The sequence below is a fragment of the Apteryx mantelli genome, chromosome 18, assembly GCF_036417845.1.
Source record: "Apteryx mantelli isolate bAptMan1 chromosome 18, bAptMan1.hap1, whole genome shotgun sequence".
NCBI lineage: Eukaryota > Metazoa > Chordata > Aves > Apterygiformes > Apterygidae > Apteryx > Apteryx mantelli.
In genome coordinates, this window is record NC_089995.1 from 19,455,910 (window position 1) to 19,480,727 (window position 24,818).

General features: G+C 41.1%; 1 protein-coding gene across 1 annotated transcript in view; it reads right to left on the reverse strand.

Moving 5' to 3' along the window:
* The window catches only part of CTNNBL1 (catenin beta like 1), a 62,766-nt gene extending 38,987 nt beyond the window's left edge, over positions 1-23,779 (reverse strand). Inside the window, exons 1-7 of the mRNA XM_067307667.1 lie at positions 23,688-23,779; positions 14,455-14,643; positions 11,696-11,802; positions 10,689-10,830; positions 5,957-6,052; positions 3,461-3,554; positions 2,434-2,525 (exon numbers count right to left, since the gene is read on the reverse strand). Coding sequence (XP_067163768.1) covers positions 2,434-2,525; positions 3,461-3,554; positions 5,957-6,052; positions 10,689-10,830; positions 11,696-11,802; positions 14,455-14,643; positions 23,688-23,717 — 750 coding nt within the window. The 5' untranslated portion in view covers positions 23,718-23,779. The remainder of the gene's footprint in view (positions 1-2,433; positions 2,526-3,460; positions 3,555-5,956; positions 6,053-10,688; positions 10,831-11,695; positions 11,803-14,454; positions 14,644-23,687) is intronic.
* Between the last annotated feature and the right edge of the window lie 1,039 nt (positions 23,780-24,818).

A 24,818-nucleotide genomic window follows, 5' to 3' on the forward strand; every position in this document is an offset into this window, starting at 1 on the left:
AAAATATACCATTTGTCACCCGCATTCCCCCCTGTCAAATACAGGACCACCCACAGCTTGACTGAGTGAACCTGGCTGCACGCAGCTACATATGGGCCAATTATCTCAATCTGCTGCCCCAGCAAGGGTCACAATACACTAGCATCATGCAACATAAAAACATGAAAAGCAGGAAGATCCAAAATGCCATAAAGTATGGACTCTAAAATAAAGCTTTTCATTCTGAAAGATCCCAAACAACTCTATGGATTATGGTATTTACATACCACTTCTAAGGTGGTACAAGAGGGGGAAGGTGGCAGGTGCTGGGTGCTATACAACTCTATTGGCTCCTATTACAGCACATACCAACTGCTATCGTAGGACGAGTGTTAGGAAATAATGTTCTGTTCTCTGAACACTGCACAAAGCATCATTCAAACCAGGCTCATGTTTGGAGAAGCAAGCTATCAAGCTCTCCATCTGAACTTCTGAGGCAATTCTGACAGTCGGAATACAATTATGCAACTTGAAATGTAGGCAGAAAATGGAAATTCACATCCTATGCCGTGTGCCAGATGTCCTTACCAACTCCCAGACAGAACCTTGATTTTAAAATTCATCCTACAGACAGCATTCAGCATCACAACGCTCCACCCCGATGACAAGATAGGGGTTTAATACTAAACACATGCCTGTCAGGGCGAGAGGTGCAAAACCAAGTACTGCCAAAAGCAAAGGTTACTGAAGGAGGTTTCATTAGTGCGCATCCCTCCACAATGACATCTTGTAAGCAAGGAAAAACACTGCCTGATCACACTTCCCCCAAACACCGATGAAATGAACACAAAAGAGTAAAGAAAATACACACATTCAGCACCAAGTTTCTCAGGCCTTAAACATTCATGTTCTCTTGCATCAACCAGGGAAATCCAAGTTGCGATTATCTTGCTTTCCCAAGTTTCTAAGTCTTTCAGCAGCCAGAAAAATTACAAGGCAGACAGCAGACTTGCACTCAGTACATACCTGCCTGCAATAAAATTAACTATTCTTTGGTTTTAAGCAAAAGAAACATAATTACATTACTACCAGCAGTCAGAAATTACAGGCTACTTTTGCTAATAAGTACATAAGGGGCACAGACGAATATCTTCATGCTTAGAAAACTGTTGGAATATATTTTGCCATTCAGATGCCTAACCGCAAAGATATTTAAGTGCGGAAGTGCCTAATGCCTTGCTAATAAAGTTCAGATAAAGCCCAGAATCTGATCACTAAGTTTTCTTCAGTAACTCTATAAATGAGTAAAACTATCAACTCATTTCCTAGAATATTCTTCCAGGGAATGTTTTAGGTATCTTTTCATACACGGCAGAGTTAAACTGTGTAACTCATTGGCACAGGATGCTAAGAATATCAGAGAGTATATTTGAATTCAAAAGGCAATTAGATGAGCTCATTGAAGAAAAAAAGCCGCCAACAGCACCAGATGAATAAAGACAACACTTGAGACTTAGGAATGTGTTAGAGGTGTAGGAAATAAATGCATATGAAAAATGGGCTTTATTAGTTTCATTGCTTACAGATCAGCTTTTTGCACTCCTAGAGGTCTTAATCATAAATGAGAAATCCATTACAGAGGAACCACACAAACAGAACAAAGACACTTTCTATTATAGGAAGTTTACAATGTAAGACAAGGCACAGGAGATAAAGTATGTCCATTTAAACTAAAAACACAGAATACAAGCCCTGAAGTGTAACTTCATTTTTGTCCTTAACTTGGCTTCTACCAACACATGCAACAACCCCCACCTGGCTTGATTTAAGTGGTGTTTTAAGTTCATACTAACTAGTCTACAAAAGGAAGGCAGGTTCTGGCAGCACTCTAGCACTGTTGATGCTTGAGCTAGGAACACAATGGTAACACAGCTACTCAGGATAATCAAATCACTGCTTGCAGCCCAAGAGATGTTTTGTAGTGCTGTCAAGTGTCCAACTCTGCAATAACGGCAAGACTATAGTTCTCATGGCACCATCAGGGATGCATTACCAAAAAGAACAGCCACAGAAACAGGCAAAAAGCAAAGGTGTTCAAGAAGACACAACATTACAGATATTCTTCCAGGCAAACACTACAAAAATCAGATCACTGCTACTCACAGACTTAAACCACATTGTGTGGAGCTTCTTATACAAAGTCAGCTCTTTCAATTTTGCTAGTTTATAATTAATTAAAAGGGACATTTTCCAGTTTGAGGAGAGTTTTGAATTCACTGTATTCACAAATGTTGTAACAAAGAAAGATAACCTATACAAACCAAAAGAGCCAATAATAGTGTCTGGCATAATATTAAAGGCCAAAGGCTATCTCAAATACACTAGATTCCAGACCACTGGTCTGTCAGTTTTTATTATGAACTCTCTCAAATGGCAACAGGAAAATAAGCTCACCTTCAGCCTCTTGAGCAACCACTGCATGAGGCCCTGCTGCGCAGCTTCTGTGCACATCTCTGGTCGGAACTCTGCCATGTTCTCTACTATTGCTGAGAAAACAGACACAGAAAACATTCATTTCCCCCCCGCACCCCCATCCGCAGTTCAGCCTTCACCTGTATCAGCACTGCTTTGCCAGGTCCTTCCTACAGCTGCACTGCTCTTTTCAAAGTTACTTATCTTATTTGCAAAGCTATCTGGTTTTGATGGACGCTTAAGCTCAGCTGTACGATACTGTCTCAGTTTTTTCATTGCTAACACATTCTATCTTCAGACAGTGTGATACCAACACCTACCGGAAGACGACTAAGATATCTTCCCTTTATTCCAGTAGCAATTTCCACTGCACAAGCCTAAACTAACAAGAGCTGATCCTGCACAACAGCATCAGCAAAAATTCCAAAATTCTTACTTCCAGTATCTCTCATTCTTCCAGTCCTCAGACACATAAGGAATCAAAGGAATTACCATCCTGAGTGACTGAAAGGAGTGGATGATGGTCTGAGTATTAATGGAAACACACTGCAAAACAGTAACTGTGCTGACAGTTAAGACTGGGGAGCAGAGGGATAATGATATATTCTTATAAAATGTAATTTTTTTTTACCACCTGAAGGTTAAATATATTACTAAGACATGAACGGCTCTCATAACTGTACTGAATATAGAATAAATACATGGTGAGTAAAATAAACTTTTTGGCGTGATGCACAGAATTTCATCTGTATATCAGCACCTTCTTACATAATCGCTTTGGGAAGAGGCACCTTGGAAGCAGTCACGCAAAAACGCTAGCTCAACAGATTTATGCTTTACTATGAGTGAGTTAAAGTTGTGCTTGAATGAAATTCATACTAGCTTCTCTACTTCAGTGCTGGCAGTTCAAGAGAAAGAAGGCAAGGGAGGAAGGGAAGCAGAGGGATAACTCAACCTCCCTTTGTACAAAATACAGAAAGAAGCAAGATGCTGCACTACACCCACTTACCAAGTGTGTTGTGGACACCATCGGCTTCCTCTTTTACACTTTCATCCAGGCGCTCTAAATTCTGGACCAGCAAGGCCACAACCTGGCCCTCCACCTAAATTGCCATGGTCATGAGAAAGATAAGAAAGAGGATTCGAAAAAGTAAGATGAGGGAGAGGGAGAACAGGGGGACTGGAAAGGGATTAAAATATACATATATATATATATATACACACAGATTATATACACACACACACAAACAGAAAAATCAGTAATCACTACTGAAGCACTCTGCCAAACATGACTCTGATCAGGAGATATTAACAATCTTGCTCTAAAATCTCAGAGCTAGCAAAGGATTCATCAAGTAAATCCATCACAATGTTTTTCTTCATTAGAAAATTGTGTTTCACATGAAACAAAAACATCTGGAGGAAAAATATGAACCTTGTCACAGTCTTATTCCCTGAATCACCCCAACTGATTTATAATCCCTCTGAATTCTTAAGCACTAGACACTACAAACCACCAAGTATTAGCTAGCTGTCAGCTCTGCATGCAGTTCTCCTACTTTCAATTGTTTACTGCTAGTCTATGTGCATTTTTGTTATATCTTCCATCTTAAGAGGTTGATAAAGTTGAAGAAACTGGTCACACATGCATATTTAAATCCAAAACCTACATGATCACCAGCCTTGCATTTAAATCCTAGTAAGGTGGATATACCAAGTTGATTTGAGTGAGCTAATGAAACGCAAACAACAGATCAACAGCAGGAATTGGAATCTACATTTGCAAGTGAGATTCTAGCCCCCTCAAAAATCTAGTACAGGTTGTCTGCTTTTAAAACTGGAATGGGACGAAGACCACTATGACTTTGGTGAGCTTTCCATCACAGATGCAAGCCTGGGAAGTTTAAACTATCATTCTAATTCAAAATACTGTCTTTGAATGTTGAACGATGAAGCCATGGAAAAATATAGGTACCAGTTGCTGTGGAAGGCAATGCAATGATCTTCACAGAAAACCTAAAAGATTATATCTACTTTCTCAATGAACAAAAAAACCAAAAAAGTCATCTAAAAAGCAGATATCTAAACATTTCTCCCAAGATATGGCTGACCTATTTCTTTCAAAGAGAAAAAGAAAACCTGTGAAACTTGGCTATTATCAGTGGGCTGGTGACAAGGAAAACACAGGAAGAACTTCTGTTTGATTTACTATTTCTCAGTGCATTTTGTAGTAAACATCTTCTCTACCAGTTCCTCTCTTCCATTTCATTCATCCAGCAATCTTTCCATCAAGGGATAGTAATTAAGAATAGCCCTGAGGCCGTCTAGAGGAACTCGGCTCAGGGCCACTGTAATTAACCTTTGGAAGGCAACATTATAGTGACTGGACTAGAAGGATTGTAGAAGAAAAACAGCCTTCTCACCCTGATCTTCTATAAAGAAAACAAACAAAAGAAAACCCATAATTCCCTGTCTTCCAATTTCAACATAATAGTTACAGAACAAGACTGATTCAGAATGTTTCACAAATGCAGCAATTCACTAGCAGAAGCTGCCTGAAAGGAGAACAGACATGTAGATCCTCAGTTTTCCTGGGCATCGCTTGTCTGCAAAGTGCTTCTGCTCTTTTCGGCATTCTCAAGTCTAACAGCAGAAGGCACCCAGCACAAATGCCAAGAAAAGAGGAAGTCCATCAGCACAGAAGGCAAGAGGCGCTCAGGAATATTAACTAGGCAGAGAGCATGCAAGACTCTGCAATGCTAGTGAAAATAGGTTGTTTAATCTCTATGGCAAAAAGGATCATTAAATCTAAACTCTCCCCCACCCTTAAAATGTATCAGCTTTATTACTTGAAAGCCTTCAAGCTTTTTCTTCCTTTTTACACAAGAAAAAAAAGTGTAACCTCACTATAGTAACAGACGTTCTAATTCAGCCACAAATTATTGTGCTTGAAACAACAGCTACTGGGTAGAAGTCTGCTGGTCTCCCTATGCAAGAGGTTAGACTAAAATATCACAGTGGCCCTGCTGTTCTTCAGATAACAACCTGAGCTCTGCCTCAGATTTCAGTTTTTCTAGGGTGAAGAGAAATCACTCTTTTCTGCAAAGGAGGAAGAAAAATGCCAAACAAGCTTCAATTTTCAGTAGACCACTATCCAAGTCAGAGATAGTGCTTTATTCTCCCTCACTGTATGAAAAAATCCCCCATCCTACAGAGATTTTGAAATATGAGCATGTTCCTTCCAAAAAAGGAAGTGGTCTAACAATTTGCAAGAACAGCCTACTCCCCAAACTCTGGCATTACATTAAAGAAACCCATCAGAGCCTCAATTACAGCATTTCGGCTATAAGAAAACAGACACACGAATTAGGTAACTTCATTGTGGTGTCAGTATTACATAAAACCACGGCTGTGGAAAGCGTGACAGTTCCAGAGTATTCACTGCTCTGCAGTATAAGGCAGCCACTGTTCAACCATCCAGAATAAGCTAGAGCTTACTACTTACTAGAGCGTCTATGAGGACTTCAGCTCCTTCTTCACTCTCATGGAGAGTATCTATATCAGTCAGTTCTTGAAGCAAGTCTACCACAGCTATGGAAACATGTGGAAGATGTTAAGGACAACCAACACTGAGACAGACACATTTAACATCATAATAGCACTTCTCTGTTCTTAGGCCAGCATGCTCATGCCATGATCCAGAACAATTGGTAATGCATTACACAACTGGGGCACAGGAACAGCAGATCCAAGAGCATAGAGACTACTTCAGAAGACAGGCTTAAGGAACACTAAAAAAAAATAAATAAATAAATCAAGGAATGCTAACAATTAGGAATGATAAAACAAATGTCATCGTGTGCTCACTGTGTCAGGCAATTTTACTGTTGCTTGATGATATTTGCTTTCTGACCTTTTTAAAAACAAATATTCTAGAGCTGGTATAACTATTCACCATCTTGCATTATCAAGACGGAATATAAGCACAGAGAAATGCATTACAATAATCTGATTTGGGTATTATCCTCTCAGTGATACCCTTGCTAACCTGATACAGCATGCACCTAACAAGGCCACTGCATGAAGCAAAAGTGATAACCCCTTTCTGCCTGGCCCAATTAGGACAGCAGGCTCCTATAACCATGTAACTCACAGGAACAGCATAGCTTCTGCCAGCCCAATTTTCACTCATTAACACCAGGCTGCATAACACATGGTTCCCTTGACTGCTACATAGCTCTCTTGTACAACGAGACGTATTCCATCTCATTAGACCCCACTTTCTTATTTTCTCAGACACTCTGATCAATCTTCCCCAATTCCCACTGGGGTAGAACAGGATATGCAGTTTTCAGCATGTACTATATGGTAATTTTGTGATGAATCTTTAAAATTCACAGGCTAACAAACCAGCCTCCCAGGTCTCCTATTTGTGCATTTGCTCAGACACACAAGCAGCAATAAGAAAGGTATTTTAATACAGCTATTTTTAATAAGGTTACAGTCCTGACTTATCTAGTCTCAGGAAATCCTGTAATAAAGTTGCCTGTTCCAATCCCAAGCTAACCTACGTGTAGGCACTGCAGAACACATACATCAGTATGATTACTACTTTCTTTATACTCTACAGCAATCCTTAACCAAGCCAAAGCTATCTGTACATTTTCACAATGGGTGGATGCATCTTCAGATGATTGCCCTATCACTTCCACCTACAACTGCCATCAGGAATCAAAGAGAAGCATGGTTATTCCTTACTGGGCACACAGGCACTTATGCTTATACAAAAACGTGGTTGAAAGGTATCAGGGTGCAATTTTTAAAAGCAAGTTAGGGCATGACTCAATAAACAAATAAAGAGAAAACAACCTGCCTTACATTTATTGTGCAAGGAGTCACATCTGTCAACTATTAAGTAACAGAAGCTGGAGGAATGGGCCAACAGACACTGCATGAAGTTCAACAAATGCAAAGCCCTGCATCTGGGCTGGAACAACTCCATACATTGGGGACTGGCTGCAGAGGTAACAGCTCTGCAGAAAAGAATCTGGAAGTCCTGGTGGACAAGCTGAACATGAGTCAGCAGTGTGCCAGTGCAGCAATAAAGGTTAACCACATACTGCACTGCATTAGCAACAGCAAAATCAGCATGTCAAGAGAACTTACTGGCTGCTTGGCACTCACGTGGCAACATCTAGAATTGGGCTACCCCAAAAAAGGGACATATAGCGGACTGAGTAGAGTGGAGGACAAATAAGGTGGTCATGGGGCTAACATAATATAGGAGGAGAGACTGAGGGAACAGGGTGTGATCAACCCATAGAAGAGAAGGCTACTGCTACCTAATGGGTGCTATAAAGAAGACTGAGCCAGATTTTTCTCAGAGTGCACAGTAAAGGATGAGAAACAAAGGATAAAAGTTGCAGCAAGGGAAATTCAAACTAGATAAAGAAAAAACTCTTCAGAAAAATGGCACAGCACTGGAAACATCCAGATAGGTGGGTGAATCTCCATCTTCAGAGAATGTCAAAACTCAGTCGGGCATGGCCCTAAGCAACCTGATCTAGCTTTGAAGTTGGTCCTACATTGAGCAGGAGATTGGAAAGGGACACTGGAGGTTTCTGATCCGGTGTACACTACTCCATGATTTAACAATGTTCTAAACAGGCACCCAATGTAACAGGAGATACAGGAATGCAACAGGAAATTGTTTCTGTAGCCCAGCCTAGAAGAAAGGCCAAGCCACACCAAGTCAGAAGTCCTTTTTTAAAATCATTCATACTATTTAGCGCTAAAGACAGGTCATCTAAGACATGAACATAAATGCTGTATCCATAGAATGAATTTTAAATGGTTAAGTGTAACTTGACCTCTGACCAGCTACTATGCAACTGCACTTGAATCCCTCCAGCAGCCAGAAGAGAGTCCATTTTCTAGGGCATTTCTATCCAGGTAGCTTCTATTGAGGCTTCCAATGACAATGTCAATGGTCCTAAAGAATTCAGGAGAAGGAAAAACAAGACCTCACTTGAGGCTTTCCTGACTTTCATTAATTAAATCTTATTGGCAATCATCTTCCATTCACATGTTCTGTGTAGAACTACCTGATTCTTTGATTCAGCAGATTATTTGCATCCCCCAGCCCAAATATTGCTTTTCTCTCCTTGCATTAGTCCCACAGGACACTAAATTTAAATCAAACCTGAAAAATCACTTGTTTAGTATTCCCTTAGGAGAACTCATTTTAAGATCTATTCCCATTAAGTTTTTATTAAAAAGTCAATAGAAAACGTGAGCTGTACCCTATTGGGCTATAGGTCTAGATGCTTCACTTCAACAGGGTTTCTGTTCTGTAAATAAGCAGCAGCATTACCATAAAAAAGGCATTACTACAGCCTCCGTCGTGGTTCCAACATATCTGAAAACACGTCAACAGTTTTATAACAAGAAATATTTTTTTCTCCCAAAATTGTAGTTCACAGGCCAAATTTCTACCCCTAAACTGACAGGCAAGTTGCAAACCAATTTAAAAAAAAGTTCACAGTGAAAACACTGACAAGTCCTCAACAGCAGCCATGACCTTTGGACATGGTTTTTCATGGCTGAAAGGATAAAGCAAGGTGTATTCCTGTACACTGCAGCTTTTAAGGGTGCTATGAACCAGTCCTACTATCCCAGTCAAAATCCCTGTAGTTTGTTTACTCTGTAAATGACAAATTCAAGATAACCTTTTAATGCCACGCACATAGTACACAAAAAGCCTGCGGTCTGGCAAAAAGAATAAAATATTGAACTATGACGACTGTGAAACTGGTTAGCATAGCAGGCAATTCCCACTGTAAAATAGTAAATCGTTAACAAACATTTACTTGAGAATAATTTCCATTATAGATCACAGATAAGGCAAGCAGCAGTGTTTGCTGTTTTGCAGAAATCAGCATTCTACCAAGGTTAAGTTAGCCACAAGTCAAAATAGCCAAACATGTAAATAGTGTTTTGTAACGGAAACTGCTATGCAGCGAAATGTTTTTTTATATTCTAATCACTGCACACTTAGAAAGAATGAATTATGGTTTCTTTAGTACATAGTACTACATGGAAAAGTGATAAAAAAAGAAAACCAAGATCCCTGCAGCAGACCACAACAGCTAGCACTTACCAGGCCTTTTAATATTGCATATTTCAAAACATCTCAGAAAAGCAGGCAAGCATCATCTACCTCTTTACAGAGCATACAAGGAAGTCAAGAATTAAATGATTTTCCCAAGGTCATGAAGTGACAAAAGGTAAAAAGAAAAGCCGCCAGAAGTCCCAAGTCCAGTGCGCTTCCCACTGGGCTTACTGCTCCTTTCATTCACTAACATTTGTTAGGACACAGACACAAGATCTCTCAAATCATGGCACGATTTTTCAGTTTAATCTACTGTGGAATATTTTAAAAGCAACACAGATTGAGCTTTACTTTTAAAGACTCTGCACAATGGTAAGCCAAATATAATTCTATTTACCAGCTGAAGGCTAAGCACCGAGGCAGCAAGACAGTCAAAAAACAACATTGTCCTTGTTTAGGATTACCAGAGTCTTTAACATACAGTATAGACTGAAATCTCTCTCTGAGATGTCCTCAGATCTTAAGAGGAACAAGAGACAGCTGCACGTAGGGTCAGGTTCAGTGAAACAAGAACTGATTCATCATGGAAACATCTCTGGATATTCATATAACCAGAGGGGCTACCTACAAACTCAAACTTTGAGAAGACCAAATTAAATATATGAACACATGAAGAATTTATCACAGTTATAAATTAGGGTGTAAAATTACAGTGAGCTAGTCCATGGTAAGTGGCTGAAAACATAAGACAACTCAGCCCTCAGTGAAAAAGGGGTAACCAATTTCACTTTTACTGGGGACCATTCAAGGTAAAAGTTTACAGGTAGTCAGATATGCTGCAAAGCCAATACTTTAGTTTTTCCTGTGTTGTTCATCTAGCCATACTCTAATACAGCCACTCAAACTTAGATGAAAAGTTCATAAAACAAGAAAGGAGAACACCACCACTGAAAAAACTCAGTATTACTTGAACAAAGAAAGCTTTTACTTGAAAAAGGACATGAATTCAGTGCTGTGGGAAAGAAGAGAAAAATATATACAGTAGTCTCTGAAACTAGGATATAAGAGATTACAGAAAAGTCTGTAAAAAGCCTCCCACAAGAGAGCTGCTTTAACAATAAAGGATATCTGTGTTGTCGTGGCCCAGCAGCCCAAGGAGAGACTGCACAGCATTCAGCTCCACCAGCAGGTGGTACAAGTCTGGCATAGTCGCAATCACATGCATTTCCTGAATGATGTCATTTAAATCCAGCTCAGATTCCATGAACCTAATGCAAGACAAAAACTGTTAATGAAGAGGCAAGAAGTACCTCAGCTGTGCCTAGCGGACACAGGCCTTCAGCAGGGAGAGCAAGGCATTCCCCAAGGCACCAGGCGAGACTCGGGCGCCCAGGTACCACAGCCCCGTTCTGAGCCGTTCTGGTCACCTCAGAGTTACTGAATTCAGAGCTCGCTATAAGCAGTTTGTGCCTCATTCTGTCCTGCTGCTGCCCCGTAAAGTTTAATCACACAGTAGTATAACCCTTCCTACGATATAATTTACATACTTAGAGTAAATAAGTAGATCCAGTCCAATTCCATAAATCTGAAAGCTATAGAACTTCCAAAAAAAGATCAAGAAGTTGTAACTACACAGAGAAAACCCTGCATATATATTAAAAAAAAATAAAATAAAAAAATCTCTAGATTTCTCCGACTATCACATACTGATCAGCATGGCTGATCATTCTCTCCTGCCAATTGGTAATAAGACTGATGTTGGGAACAGCTAGTTAGCTCACTTTTGAGAACAAGGCCATTTATTTAGATACCTAATGAAAAAAAGAAAATTTACAAAACCTTATTCAATTTTTGTGCTCTCAAAAGGCAAAGAACAAATTAGAATTTTAGTGTTGAAATTTCACAATCTAACATATAAACAGCAAGAATTTAATAAACCAGAACTTTTCCAATAATGCCATTTTTAATTAACAATGTTAGTTTCAAATACAGTTCATAAGAACTACATGGCATTAACTGCCATTACATAAGTTTAATGTAACCAGAAACATCTGTACACTCAAGAAATTGATTTAGGGCTGAAACAAAGCAAAGGAAGAAAGGGCAGTACAGAGGGGCTGAGCATGATCTTACTTCTCTGGATTGTCAGGGAACTTGATCCGCAGCTCCTGGTTTTTGTAAGACCTCTTCTCAAAGGTGAGAATCATCTTTTTCACTGAACTTTCATCCAAAGGTTCCTCCTAATTAAATTACAAAACACAGAGCTTAACATTTGGATGGCTGGAACAACTTCCTGGCAAAAAGCAGAAGAATAATCAATATTCTGGATGTGATAAGACTGTACAGGCCCAGATTCATTAGGGATACAGCAAAGGAACAAATTGTAATCACTGGAAGTCTCACTGTAGAAAGCTGACAAAACTCATACACCATTACCATTCATTTATTGATTTGCTCCAACTTTGATCAGAGCAAGTTCCCCAGAGCAAACCCTAGTAAATTGGGTTTTTATAAATCAGAGGTTTACCAACTGAAGGTTCTTTGTAAGAGAACCAGAAGAGCTTCACTATGCTTTCTGAAACTGAATACAAATGAAAAAATTTAGTGTTTTGCAGTGGCCCATCTTCCTGGAGCTATCTTTTACACTTACGTTATTAATTAGCACCCTCAGCACCATCAGCTTTTCATGAGTCTTTCTGCTACTGACATATTACAGTAAATCTGCATTAGCAGTTTTTAAATAGAAAGTTTCTTTCCAGAATTCTATTGTATCATTTCCTTTTGTAGGTCTACATTTAACTGCCCTGAGTTTATGCTCTTTTGTATTTTCCTCACTTTGTCACTTGGACAAGCTTTCACAAGTGACAAGCTTTCACTTTAAAATAAAAGTCTTTTCTCTTTTTTTTTTTTTAAGCTCTTGTGCTCTCTTTTTACTTTTGGAGTCCTTCTGAAGTCTTTCTCAATTGGCATTTACTTACATTCTCCTGTTCAATTAAACATTGATATAAAACTTTTTTGTGCAACCTCTTCCCCCTTCTACAAGTATGCTGAATGTGGCTATGTTACAATCACTTTTACAAAGAAATTCTCAAAATAGAAAAAAATGACAAGAAAAAAGATCCTCTGCATCTTAACCTAAGTTATGCGTCCCCAGTTCAGGATCAAATCAAGAGTTGCTTCTGCTCTTGAGGATTCTTTGATTAGTGACTAAGCAACAATCTTTTATGAGATCTAAAATTTAAATTCCTCCAGCAGGCCCCATTACAATAATAACACTAGGCAATATGAAGATAGTCTTCCATTATTATTGGGTTTCCTACTTTCTCAACTCTAAACTGCCTTAGCACTTCGCAGTTCACATCACCATCCCATTCAAGTAATCAATACTATAGTCCCCAAACTATATTCTTTCTACAATGGAATTTCAGTCCGCATAGATACTGTCACAGATGCTGACACTGTAACCTTTTTTATTTTATTCGATTCTCTGCTTTCTTTAATAAATTCTACTATACTACATCCATTACAGTTTGCTCTATATCTTGTATTTAAGATGTGTCCAGTATTAAAAGTGTCCCACAGATTAGCTTCCTTCCATCAAATTTACTGATATAGTAAGTATCTCTGAAATAAAAGAGCATTTTGAAGGCACCTACATAAGCTACATTCCAAGATAATAAACACAAGATTTTGGTTCTAAAGAACCCTTGGACTTCTATCACTTAAAATGCCTGGATGCGTAAACCGTACTTGACAAACACAAAGGACTTGCACACTGCAGGAATCCACAAGACTAGCCAGTCAACAGAGCTTTTGGCTATATCCATTCATCCTGGAGCTCAAATGCTAAAGAAATCCTGTATTATCTTTCTCAGCTATCAGCAACAACTGTAATGGCAATAGTTCAACATCAAAAAAACATGGGAGATTTCAGAGACGAATGCTAGCAATGCTGTATACAAAGGACAATGATATTTTACAAACCCACATGATTCTGCAGTGGTGAATATCACTTTTTTTTTTTTTTTTTTAATCAAACAGGACACAGGCAGCAGGAAGCAAATATCTTCTAGATTTATACCAATCCATGTGTCACATTTATAAAGTGATCTTTTCCCTGGCCCTTGGCAGAAAGGCCAGTGCTGCATTGGATTTCTGTCTCCAAGGCTTGAAATCATTTACCCTTGACAGCTGCTACCCCCCTCCTCTGACCCAAGACCTTTCTTCTACAGAAGAACGTTTTCTTATTTGCTGCTGCATGGCTAGAAAGAGGGGGAGAGTGGGAGAAGCTGGATGGCTGAGTGTACTGATGAGAATAACAAAACTAATTAGAATACAGAAGCTATTTCCTAACCACACATTTTAGAAGGTGATTAGGTATTCTTAGCACAAAACAGAGATTAGGCTTCCAAAAAAAAAAAAAAAAAAAAAAAAAGATTTTTTAAAAAAAAAAAACCACCCTTCCCCCTTTAAACCTTCAGAGGATATATTTGGGAAGCCCTGTTTTAAATTACTGAATAACTAAGAAAGTAAAACCACAACCTTAAGCTGTATGTGGCATGTGAAAGTGATCAGTTAGTCTCATCATCCAAACAAAAAATGTAAATCACAAAGAAGTAATTTAGTTATTGCTTATTTCTCATTGTTAATATACCTTCTCAAATATTTTCTTCTTTTCCCTCCAATTATTTACAGTGAGAAAAATATAACGACAAATATGAAGAGTTTTATACTGGCATTATCTGTCTTAGAAAAGGGACAACTTTGTATTCAAACAGGTATAGACAATTTATTTTTCTTCTTAAGAGTTAGGCTATGACAAAAAATTCCTTTGAACAAAGGACAACTGTTCTCTCCAGCCTCCTCTTTCCCACATACCACTAGTGATTTACCTCTTCCTCTTCCTCTTCTCCATCCCTTTCAATTATCTGAAGAAGCTTCTTCTTATCATCATCAGTTTCTTCCAGTGCAACGGACTCCTCTTCTCGGTGGCGACTATGTTCTCGTGCACTAGCTTGTTTCCTCCGTGCTTTGATTTCTTCTTCCTCTTCATCACGGGGTCTTTTTGTCCCTCTGTTAGGCTAAAGGCAGAAAAATAAGGTGAATGAATACAAACCTTTGTTGACCCTTGCAAACCAGAACACCAAAACTACACTACTTACTGAGGAAATTCTCACAAGTTGTTCAAAAGATTTGATTACACTTAACAACTTAACAACTCTGAAAACTGGAAGAGAAATCAATTTAGTGAAACAGAACATCAAATGAATAGAAGAATAACTCTACCAAGGGCTATGTCAACATCCTACCTTGTTTGATCCATGAACATGATTCATGGGAAAAACATCTTCAAGTGTTTCAAAGACAAGGAGTGCCCAAACTGAACTGACCACTGATTATATAGCAGCCAAGCTTCACTGGAAATCAAGGATCCGAAAGCAGACAAGCTTCACTGGAAATCAAGGATCCGAAATCAACTAAGACAACTGAGACAGCTTCTTGCTTTACAAACAGAAGACCAATATACTCAAGCATACAGAAGTCAAAGATAATTCTTTTACCCACCTAGCATACAAGCTTATTTTGAATTCTTGTTGTACCCCGATTTCCCCTGACTTCTCCTACCCTTCAGTCTAAAGTTTGCTCACACTGAATGCAGAATCAAAGCCCCAGTTCGGGTTTGGAGGACAAGAGTATTGTTGCTTACTGCAGTTATGCAGAGGCTGGGAACCCATTTAAGCAGTGCATGTACCTTTACAGTTTGCTTGGAACAACCTATTATTTTATTTGACAATTTCTAATTAAGGTCACTTGCCAGGGACAAGAAAAAGTGCACTAACCCTAATCTCATATTTTAATTAAGGTAGAAAAGCATGAAAGCGTTTGCATTGGAAGAAAACACTCTCCCTCTTCAAAAATTGCAAGGATATGAAATTTGGTCTCCCTAACTTCTTTTTGAAGGACAACCAAGTCGAAACAGAAGTACTCTATTCACTATAACTACAGGAAAACAAGGCTCATTCATTATTATCTAACAGGAGCCTGCGTGCTAAGAACAATGAAAACAATAGGATAAATATTTTTACTTTCTATCAGCTGCTTAAGTTGCCTTGTAGATAATGTTATAACCTTATTAGATCTAATATTCATCCAATCCATTTCATAAAATATTATCTGGTAGGGAAGACCCAGCTTTTCTGCTTTGGGAGTCCCTCTGTCTACAGTCATAAAAATTACATCACACTTTCATGAATGCAAGGTCCACTCTTTTACTGCACTTTGGATTCCTCTTGATTTTGATTCAAAGCTAGACAGATAGGAAAAAAAAATGTAGATGAAATAGGTGACAGTGTCCATCTCCTGCCAGGTCCAATAAGAGTACAGGCCTCAAAGTGGGAATTTCAGTTCCCCAGCAGGTTGGGAACTTTTAGCCCCCAGAGGGCACTAAATCTTTCAGGTTTATAAGGTAGTCCTGCTGTGATTCTGATTAAAGCGAGCATGCTGCAGACCAGCTAACAGAGCCTTTCTGCATAAAGCTAGAGAGCATTTATGTAGTTAATTATTTTAATATAAATGAAAAGCTAGCAACTGAAAACTCAGCTCTCAAGACAGATAGATGTAACCCTCCGCAAAAAAACACCAAAGAACACTTGAAGCTTTAAATATAATGACAGGCAAACAGGACAGCAGACTGAACAAAATTATATTGTATTTTTAGGGGATTAGTGCTGTCAGCACTTTGGGTAAGAAACAGAATCAAGGTTCTTGCTATATAGGATCATGAAAATTCAGACAACATATTAGCACAAATCTAAGCTCTAGGTGCTTGATCCTAGCTAGATCTATTCAAACTTGGTTATCTGTCTTCTCACTCGCTACATTTTCTCTGCTGTTTCAATTATAGATGGTACATTCCTGACTTAAACTTCTCTAAAGTGCTCCCATGCACTTTTAATGCAGTTACTGAGGTCATAATTCAATAGCCATGAAGCAGTACTATACTTTGAGATTTTTTGAAATGAAAAAAGTTATTTACTTGGAGGGGTTTGCATACTTTTTTTTTTTAAGCAGACTTCTATTACAAGTCTTCTGAGTATACTGAAATATAATTTTGCATAGATCAACTTTGAAACAAATGTGTCATTGCCAGCGACCAATAATTTAAACCCTCCCGAACCAGCTAGCACCCCCGCCCCCCCAAAAAACATGGATGTTTTTCTAAATGGCATCACCTAAGGAAAAAAACTAGGTTACTCGATGTCCTTAATGGCAGACAGGTCTTTGTCCTTCATATGTCCTTCTGCTCCCTCCTCAACGTGCAATATGAAGAGCGACCCGATACATCCTAAATCACCTTTGACAGATGCTTAACATTACAAACAGATATAAAACTGAGCAACACAAGAAGTCCTGAAGTTTACAGGAAAAAGCCCTACATTTGCCTTGCACGTTCCTACTTTAAGCTTTTGGATCTCATTCCTCTCTCTCATTCCTAAACATTAAAAAAAAAAAAATCCAATGAGACTGTAGCTATAACGAGGGACCAAGGGAGCTGGTGGTTTGTCAGATGCAAAGCGGTGTACCATAGGAAGGGACTATATCACCAGAACAAGATCTAAATTAAAACTCCATCATGAAGCCAACTCCATTTCCTCTGAGTATGCAATCCGTTTCCAACTCAATTATTTCATCCTTTTTTGCATTATGTATTGTTGGGGGGAGTAATCTGCTATAATACATAATAGAAGTCATTATGATAAATTATGAAAACGCCCACCGTGCAATTATTAATGCTGCCAACATATTGGCAACAGACAGTAATTGAATTCCCAGGTAAACTTTATTAAGCAGGCATTAAGGTTCCTCCTTTTGTTATTGATGTTATGCTAAACCTTACTAAAAATACTGCAGTTATCCAACAAGCATTAATAAAAACTAAGAAACCAAGGCATAAGTAGAACAGCTGTGTTTCTGCTCGTTTCACAAAAGATGCACAGTCATGAACAACTGATTTAAAGACAAACATTAAACTTCCACTCTTTGATTTTCAGTTTTGTTTTGCCTTTCTATTTTCTAAAGGATTGCTACTAACCAACAACAGTTAATCACATACACTGTTGAACTGGCACGTTTCACTAAGAAAGCACATATATTGTATGTAAACATTTATTTACACAATTTCATAGCTTCACACACCTACTCAAGTTTTGACTTTTTGGTAGAAAATGCAAGTTAATCATGTTTAATAAATAAAATGTGTCGTTTTCTTCCCATCTTGGTTGTGCTAAGAAAATGCTAAGAAAAGCATTTAATTTTTTTTTTTTATTAGCTAAGCTTAATTTTGTTCTTATTGAATGCAGTTCACTCACTGCAATTTATTCAGAAGAGGTTTTCATTTAAATCTAATACTGATATCACCAAGCAAAACCCAGCCAATACACGTTAAAAAAGAAGAAAAAAAAAACCCTCTGACATTTATAAAATACTATAAAATAAACAAAAGCTGCTGATTGGTACAGGCAGAATTCTCTCTCTCCTTTCTCCACTATTCTTCAGTTGTACTTGTTTTTGATGTTAATTGAAATATTCCAGCCTTCTGTTGCAGACTGGAATTTGAAGCTTCAGATGGCAGATCCTTTTCAGAAGCACACAGCGAAACAAAGATCTTCATTTTTACATGAACATATAACTCAAGGTCTCCAAGCAGTAGAAATGAAAGCCCTCCCCTCATGTGGTGTGAAGGTGAGCAAAATTATGTCCTAAATCAGAGAACAATGATCTATTCAGGGCCCTGCCTTGTCTTCCTTGGAGCAGTGATTACACATCAATATCAAGATTAAATATCCCACAGAAATCTGAAAACATACTGTTTAGACCCCTGATCGTTTCCTCCAAACATCAGGAAGGTTTAGAGAAATCTCACTAATGTAGTTCCATATTACTAAGACATCTGCTTTGTAAGTAACCTTGTTACTGAGGAGCTCAGAAATTCTTTAACAAAATCTGAAATAAATCTTCATAAGTGATAGAGCTTCTTTTGCAAGCACATCATGGCAACCTGTTCAAAGGAGCCACTGAAGAAAAATACATATGAGCTGTCAATTTAGAACGTTTGAAAGCGAGCCCAAAACCTCCAGGGGTATCTTCACTAACTTCTTATTTTTGCTTTCAACATTTGTGACAAACCAAGCTACCCTCAATCCTATTTTACACTATTTTTCCTGAGGCATGGCACTTTTGGATGGTACAGAATCCAAACATTAAAAACTCAAAGAACTGTTACAAGGAAAATCCAGACACTTCCTGAGAGCTCCAAAATTGTACAAACTGAGGCAAATGAAAGGAAACACGTGCACTGCAGCTACATGCATACAGTTTATTACTTTAATGGAGAATTACTTCCTTTCCTCTTCACCTTTTCACTGTGTGGGGCACCTAAGTCCCCACAACAACTTGCTACTGTGAAAAACATGTAGACAAGGAAAAGACAAGAAAACAAGATCTGAAGTTTCACCTTCCCATCCTAAATTAGAGCTACCATTTAATAATAAAAAAGAAACAAACAAAATATATATTTATAATGGCCAACAGATGCATGTTTGCATAGAGGGTACAAAGACCGGCAGTAACATATCTATTCCTGCAGTTGCTTTATTTTGAACCAGTGCAAGAACAGATGAGGAGCCAGATGACAGCCACCAAAAGCTTTAAAAGGAACAAGTCTTTTATGAACAAACAGCAAAAAAACAGAGCACAATCTTTAGCAGAGACAGCAACCTTTCTTTCTCCTCTGTGGCATCAGTCAGGGAGCTCAAAGCTGCACTCTCAGTACCTCGGATAACAAGATCCAATCCTAAAAAACTGGTGCTGTCGCTAGGACCACTCATACGGCCAGCTGCACACTGGCCTGTCGTTTCTCAAGTCTCTACAGAGGCAACTACACTCATCAGCATGCCTCAAAAACAAACAGAAAACTTGCCTGCAGCAATGGAAATTATGAATTGTATCCAGAAAAAAAGAAACAAACTACTAAACAAAGCAAAAATTTCTGAACTTTCAGCTACCTAGTGTAAGACGTTTGCAAGTTCAGCAGAAGACTGACTTGCCTCTCCTCCCAGCTTTCCATCGTTCTCTGACACGTCTATGCAACAGTGAATGAAATTTAGTCTGATATACCAGACTTGCACATTAAGAGCTCCAAAACGAGCTGATGAACCACTTGTGAACAGGACAGAAGAGCAGCGGGTATTGGGAGGTAGCAGAAGAGGATTTTTAACTTTGACAGACTTTAACACACATCCCAGTTTGGCAGCAAAAGACTACACATGGAAAAGTAAACATAAGGTTCACTTGCGCCTTCATTAACTTAACAAAAAGAGCACCCTAGCTCGGGGCCACCAGCCTGGGGGAGCACAGAACACCGCAGGCAATCTGAACAGAACGCAGAGGCTGCTGACTGCTCCTCGCTTGAAACGGAAGGCACGACTAGAGTTGCTAGGGTAATAAGGCTGTAAGCGGTCAACGACCTGCCACAGCTCAACTGAACTGCCTCTACCATCAAATGCATTCATTACATCAGCAAATTTATGGCAAGTTTTCTATACCAGCAGCAGAAATGAGTAGGCACCTGCACTGATATACAGGGATTCACCCCACTACAAACTGTATTTAACCAAATCAAACAGGAAGACAGCCCAACTCACTGCAGTCAAACCTTATCTTATTATTTTCTGCTTTTCCCTTTGTTGCTTGATTTTCCAAATATTTCACTTAAAAAACAGTGATTTGTAATCATTGCACAGTCATGAAATCTGCATTTAATGAGAATTAAAATAATCTCCCTTCCTCCCTCCAGAGACAATTGAAAGAGATGTCTGAAAACAACCAGAGTTGGCTTTGTCCCCCTTAATTACCCACTGTAATCAGAAACCAGACACAGAGGATCTGGGCACAGTCTTTCTGGGCAGAACAGCAGCAATATTTAATCATCAGTTTAGACCATCTGCAACTGTTTTGCAACAACACATAAAGTTTATGGATTCCTGAGCTTTGTACAAACTGCCAGGTGCTGGAGTCTGTTTAATTGTATTTTCTGTTGCAAGAGGTTCCTTCTCCTATTCTGATGGGCACTTGGTGCTGAACTGGCAGCACAGTGCCTGAAATCTTCCACGCCAAGTTTGGCACTAAGGGAGAACATCATCTCGATTAAGCAAGGGCACAGATTAAACATTTAGAGGAGACAAATTTGAAACAATATAAGAGAAAAGCAATTATTGTGGTTTGTGCTGAGGGAAGCTGAGAAGAGCGACTCATTTGCAGCAACAGATTAAAAATCAGACAGCTGAAGTGCACACCACCCATCATCTAGCCCACTCTTCTGACAGCAGTTGCCACCCCTGCAGCAAGGATGAATGAAGAAATCTTGAACCGGCATGCTTTTCAGTCTGATATAGGAAAGCACCCTGACCTCAAATTCAGTTAAACTTAAAACATCAGATAGAAAATTGGAGCAGTTCAGGAGCTGTTTTATGAGCTACTAAGTCATCCCCGTCTCAGAAGCAGCAGTTCTGTCAGATCGGTAGAGCAGACAGCTTGGAGCAATACTTACTTCATCTATCTGATTTCATCCTGCCATGCACAAGTCACAACCCTCTCTGTAGCATAGTCACAACAGAAAAGAAGCTGGATTATTTTGAATTTTACTTGTTCAGTGGAGAAAAATGCTCATTTCCAAAAGCTGTATTTTTGGTGTGAGGCACCTGTTTTGCCTTTCTCTGCGACAGCAGTGGCAGGTGCCTGACCTTTCTAGGATGGAAGCAGGTGAAACCTATAGTTTGTATCTTCAGTTTCTATTTTTCAGCCATAAGTCCTTTCGCAGAAGGGATTCTCATCTTTGCAACATCATAGCTATTTATCTGTCTTCTGCTCCCCCCCCCCCAGTAATTAACCATTTTACCCAATTCCATAGGTCTGAGTTCAATGATGCCAGAAATCCAGCACTTTTTCTAAAGCGTTATCTAATCTATTGACACAGGAAACCATTTGTATTCAGCTAAGAGACCAGAAGAGCAGAAAGCCAGCACAACACCTTCAAGAAGAATCTCAATACTTGATTGAAAGCTGCAGAATGTTTTGTCCCACAACTACACAATAAGTTCAGCAGCAAGAAAAGAATTCAAAACTGTAATACCTGGCAGCAAAACAAGATTTCTTTACCTCTAGCCGCCACAAAGTAAAGCCCTATGCTATGTTGTCCTAAACAATCACCCACATCACAGTATAGAAATCTCATCCAATGAAAAACTGGAGCACCAAAAAGCATACAGAAGTCAAAGTGATCTCAGTTATTACGTGAGTGTCTACATTTCCTCCAGAGTAAAAGGGAATCACGAGGACTTTACATTTTCAGAACTAGAAAAAAACAAAAAGGACAGACACACAGACTAGAAGCAGGTTAAAAGAAAATTGAAAGAAATGAGTTTAACACAGTTTTACTTTTCTACTCTTCAGGTGTAAATTGCATCACAAAATACATAAACAACAGCATAATTAACAATAGCTAAAGCAAAGAAGACTAAGGAATTAAAGCTACATGAGAAATGATTGTTCTAACTTGATACTGAAAAAATCACAGGGAAAAATGGGAAGTAGAGAAATACAAAAGTACAAGAAATCTCATAATAGCACCATTACGCTGTCAGTGCTAGACAAATAGATTAAACAGGAAGGACATTGTAAACAGATAAGATCAGTGGGATGCACAGAGTAGCCCACAGATCTTTAAGGAAAGAAGAAAATGTTGGATTGAAGCTGAAATAAGTAGGAATCTAGTGAGTCTGCAAAGAACAATTATTCATACAGCAACATTCCAGAGTATTTTTTTTCCTGTGGTATCAAAATAGAGAAGTTCCTTAAATCCAAAAGGTAATTTTCCCTGTTTCCCTATGCATTTCAAAATAACACATTCTAAAAACATAAACATGTCCTGAACAATATGGTGCTTTTCTCACATCTAAAGAGAACATATGTGCAGTGCTTCCACAGATTAATGCACGCTTAAGGATGTGAAAGCAGTGAGAAAAGTTCTATAAAGAATCCTGTATTCTGAATTAAGAAGTAGATCTATACAAGTAACTCCTCCATTGAATTATTTACATGGTAGATGTTTTAGCGTGCTTTTTCTTACCTACTGATTCAGCAGGGAAAGGACATTGTTGCAGTTTGTCTAGGAATGAAAGTACAAGTCAACAGTATTTGTGCATATGAATCACAGCAGAGGAGTTAAAACGTTATTACAAATCACTTTTGTTATTCACTTATCCACAGGAGAATATTATAAATCTACTGCTGTGACAAGAGATGAGTGGCTTACCACCGCTAGTTACAAATTAGCCTCCAAATACTCAGTAAAAATGATCTTATGCCAAGAGGAGAAAAATAATCATAAGAAAAAGGCGGAATTTTATAAGCAGGAAAACGCTTTCAAAAGACTTGAATAAAAATGAAATTAAATTATTTCTGTAATGTAACAGGCAAAAAAGGAGAAGAATAAAAGAAACGCAAGTCACAAACGAGCACGGGCTCTACTTCAGGAGCGGGGGTATGTCAGGGGAGACGCACAACGGCGTCTCCAGGCGCCGTGGAAGGAAACACAGCCGCTGCACCCGCCGCACCCCCGGCCCGCGGAGCGGGACTGGCAGCACACCGAGACCGAGGGCGGCCGCACCGCGACCCCCGGGCACAACGGCGAGACCAAGCGCGCGGCGCTGCCGGGAGGCGACCGCGCCGCTCCGAGGCGCTGCCACGGCGCCGGCCCCGACCGAGGGCGCAGGGCGGGCAGCCGCCGCCAGGCAGGCAGGCCGCGCCCGGGCAGCCACCGGCTCCGCTTCCCGCACGGCGCGTTCCGCCGCGCCCCGGCGCCGCCCGTGACGGCTGAGGCGCTTCGGGCCCCGCGAGCCGGGCCGGGCCGCGGCCCTGCGGCTCGCCCTGTCCCAGCCGGCCGGGAGGCCCGGCCCGGCCCGGCCCGGCCGCCGCCGCCCCCCGCAGCGGGGCCGCCAGGCCGCAGCAGCCCGGGAGCTCCAGGCCGGGCCGGGCCGGGCCGAGCCTGCCCCGCGGGGCCGCTCACCTGGTAGCTGAGCAGCTCCCCCACGTCCATGGCGACCGCCGCCGACCACCGGGCTGCGCGACACCGCGCCGTAAGGCAGGGCGCGACGGGAAGCCGGGAGGGCGCCACTCCGCCGGAAAGCGAGGCGGGATGGAGGGGGAGAGGGCTGGCTGCCGGAAAGTGAGAGTCGGGCGAGCGCCACACTGCCGCAAAGCGGCCCCAGGGTGCTTGCCACGGCGGTCGGGGGAGGGGGGGATGCTAGTGCCGGAGGGCCCGGCAGAGGGCAAAGGGCAGAGGGCAGAGGGCAAAGGGCAAAGGGCAGGGGCAGCTATGGCGCGCCGGGGAGGGGCAGCGGGATGGCCCTGCTGCGCCTGCGGACGGGGGCGGCTGCCCCGGGACGGAGCCCGAGGGACTGCGAGGGAGGAATCGCGTCTCGGGGTCTGCCAAGGCCGCGTCCGCCTGGGCCGCGTCCACTAGGGCCTCGTCCATTGGGGCCGCGTCTGCCTGGGCCGCGTCCACCAAGGCTGCGTCCATCGGGGCCTCGTCCATCAGGGCCGCATCCGCCTGGGCCACGTCCACCAAGGCTGCGTCCATCGGGGCCTCGTCCATCAGGGCTGCATCCGCCTGGGCCACGTCCGCTGGCTCCTGCAGCCAGCACCGCGGAGGAGGCGGCGTGCGACCTCCCGCCTGCCCGGCCCGCGCGGGGCGGCCCCGCCGCAGCGCTGCCCAAAAGACGCAGCGCCCAGCGCGGCCCCTCGCCGGAGGGAGGCGGGGGCCCGAGAGCAGACGGCGCCACGCGCTGCGCAGCAAGGAGGTGGCAAGGCGAGATCCTGGTTCGCTCGGGCGCCTCGAGCCCCCAGAGACCGTTTGTGCCTCCAGCTGCTGCATCCCCAGTAGGTTCCTGCCCGCTGTGTGCACAGGCAGCCGTTCACCCGCTTGCGCCCTGGCGCGGGCTGAGCTGCGCCTCCTCAGAGAGGCGACGAGGCAATGCTGGCGCGCCGGGCCCTGCTGTTGCGCTCGCAGGCACGTGTCTGGGAGCAGGCTGCACCTTTTGTTTTGGACTCCAGCAGATGTGAGCCTGACAGCTGCGCTAAATAAGTACCAGATCAACGAATACTCGTATGCATCCCCGACACAAAGAGGATGTCTCTC